Source organism: Vulpes vulpes, chromosome 2 (assembly GCF_048418805.1).
Source record: "Vulpes vulpes isolate BD-2025 chromosome 2, VulVul3, whole genome shotgun sequence".
NCBI classification, from domain to species: domain Eukaryota; kingdom Metazoa; phylum Chordata; class Mammalia; order Carnivora; family Canidae; genus Vulpes; species Vulpes vulpes.
This window is the reverse complement of record NC_132781.1, coordinates 84,041,301-84,043,814: the sequence shown is the minus strand read 5'-3', so window position 1 is coordinate 84,043,814 and position 2,514 is coordinate 84,041,301. Positions and strand designations below refer to the sequence as shown.

Here is a 2,514-nt window from a genome sequence, read left to right as displayed (position 1 = left end):
TGTGTTCCATACAAAAAGGACAGAAAACCAAAGGAAAGTCAGAAAAAGAGGAGCAATATTACATTTTTTTTTTCTTAAAGAGGGATGGTGGGTGAGAGAGCTAGTCAAATGCCACATTTCACTTGCATTCCCTTTACTGAGGAAGCCCTCCTCTCTTGATTAAACTAGCCCATTCCTTTTCCCTCCAAATTTCATTTCTAGGCCAATCTCCTGCAAGAAGCCTTCTCTACCCATTGCAGTATGATACGGATTTCTCACATCTTTGACCTCATGTTATGGTTGTTGCTAGCATATTGATTTTGATAAAATACCATGTTACTAAATTTCAGCTAACTCTATCTGATGTTTTTTTAGAGATCCTGAGATAGAATAGGCTCATCTCTACATAATATAGTTATCTCTCCTTTTCCCCTAATTATTGCTCCTGATTTTATTTTCTGACTTACATCATTGACCAGACCAAAATTTCCAAATTATGCTGAATAATAATAATAATGAAGCAGAAATCATTTTTCCTAATGCTCGGTAACCTCACCAAGCGGCCCTACTGGTTCCACATTGAGTACCTAAAGAATCCGAAGACAGTTCATCTCGAGGCATGGCTAGTTGAAGCGATCTTCGGCCGAGGAGCAGAGTACATTCCGCACGTGGAGTGTGTGTCGCAGACCCTACTCCACGTTAATCAGTGGGACCCCGAGGGCGAGGCCGAGATCTTTATATTTGGTCGGCCTGATTACCAGAAAGATGTATCCAAGATGATCATGAATTTGGCTGACTATCATCGCCGACTCCGGGCACAAAGAACGGAACTGGGCTCAGAGAAGGCCCCTGCCCAGGATGCAGTGACCCAGCGGACCCTCGACGCTCCCCGTGAGGCGGCGACCCAGGGGTCCCCGAAGGCTGCCCGCGAGGCGGCGACCCAGCGGTCCCCGAGGGCGACCCGCGAGGCGGCGACCCAGCGGTCCCCCAGCGCGGTGGCCCGGGAGGCGGCGACCCAGGTGTCCCCCAGCGCGGTGGCCCGGGAGGCGGCGACCCAACGATCTCCTGACGCTACCCAGGGTGTGGTTACCGGGTTATGAAAGTACTTCGGGCCCGGGAGCAGGAGCCAGGCAAGGATAAAGTGGAAGACCTTACTAGTGCTCTGTTCATCTAAGTCTTGCTGCCTCTGGCAGAAGCTGGGGAAGGGATGGTTGTGGGTGATTTTGGTCCTGCCCCCATGTTAAATGTTTGCAAACATTGATCTAAAGAGTTCTAATAAAGAATTGAATTTCAAAAAAAAAAAAAAAAGTAAAGTTAAAGTTTTGGTTTTTAAAAATGTCATGAAAGGTGAATCATTCTCTAAAGCAATTAAATTCCATTTTAAAACTTGATACAGGGGATTTCCAGGTGGCTCAGTAGATTAGCGCCTGCCTTCAGCCCAGAGCCTGATCCTGGAGTCCTGGGATCGAGTCCCACATCAGGCTCCCTGCATGGAGCCTGCGTCTCCCTCTGCCTATGACTCTGCCCTTCTCTCTCTCTCCCTGTGTCTCTCATGAATAAATACAATAAAAAATCTTAATAAAAATAAATAAAATGATACATTTAAGTTACTAATGTATATTTAATCAATACTATTTATTTACTTTATTTAGTAACTAATATATGTCATTACATCACCTATGCTTGCATTTTTTTATATGCTTGCATTTTTGGATCAAATCCTTTTTGGGAATAGTGAATCATATTTAATTGTAGTTGTTAACATTTCTGTTTAAATGCTTTGTTATGCACGTATGTGAAATTGGCATAGAGTTTTCTACTTTTAAGTACTTATCACCAAGTTTGGAATTAAGATAATAATAACTTCATATGATGAATTTGCTAATCTTATTTTTCTAATCATATAATTCTTTTTTTTTTCAAATTTTTATTTATTTATGATAGTCACAGAGAGAGAGAGAGAGAGAGAGAGAGAGAGAGGCAGAAACACAGGCAGGGGGAGAAGCAGGCTCCATGCACCAGGAGCCCGACATGGGATTCGATCCCGGGTCTCCAGGATCGTGCCCTGGGCCAAAGGCAGGCGCCAAACCGCTGCGCCACCCAGGGATCCCTAATCATATAATTCTTAATAGCTGTATATCTCTTCAAACTTTGAAAGATTTCAGCAAAGTGTAAAGACATTATGACTTTTAAGTAGTATTTTCAATTTTTTTTGTGTTATTGTCTGCTACTTTTTATAAATCTGTTATTATCAATTTGGATTTTATTTTATTCCATTTTTTGAAAATAGTCAATCTTAATGAATCCCATTTGATTGTAGTATTTATCATGATTTAATGTGCATGGCTACTTTTCTCATTTTTTTCCCAGAACCACCTCTCAGATTTACCAATCCCTATACCTTATGATGTTGTATAAATTTTGTTAAGTTTATAGTAATGGTTTTGGTTAGACAATGTTCACAGATTTCTTTATGCTGAATAGTCATCCCTCCAAAATGAAATCATTCTGCTCTTTCAGGTGTCAACATACATT

The 2,514-nt window shown here is 41.6% G+C and overlaps 1 protein-coding gene across 1 annotated transcript; it reads left to right on the top strand.

Annotated features, from left to right (window-relative positions):
- Nucleotides 1-488: 488 nt before the first annotated feature.
- Nucleotides 489-1,145, top strand: KHDC3L (KH domain containing 3 like, subcortical maternal complex member; the record flags this gene model as incomplete). The annotated part of the gene is made up of 1 exon (XM_072743591.1): nucleotides 489-1,145. A coding segment is annotated over one exon (591 nt), but the record flags the coding sequence as incomplete, so codon positions are not given.
- Between the last annotated feature and the right edge of the window lie 1,369 nt (nucleotides 1,146-2,514).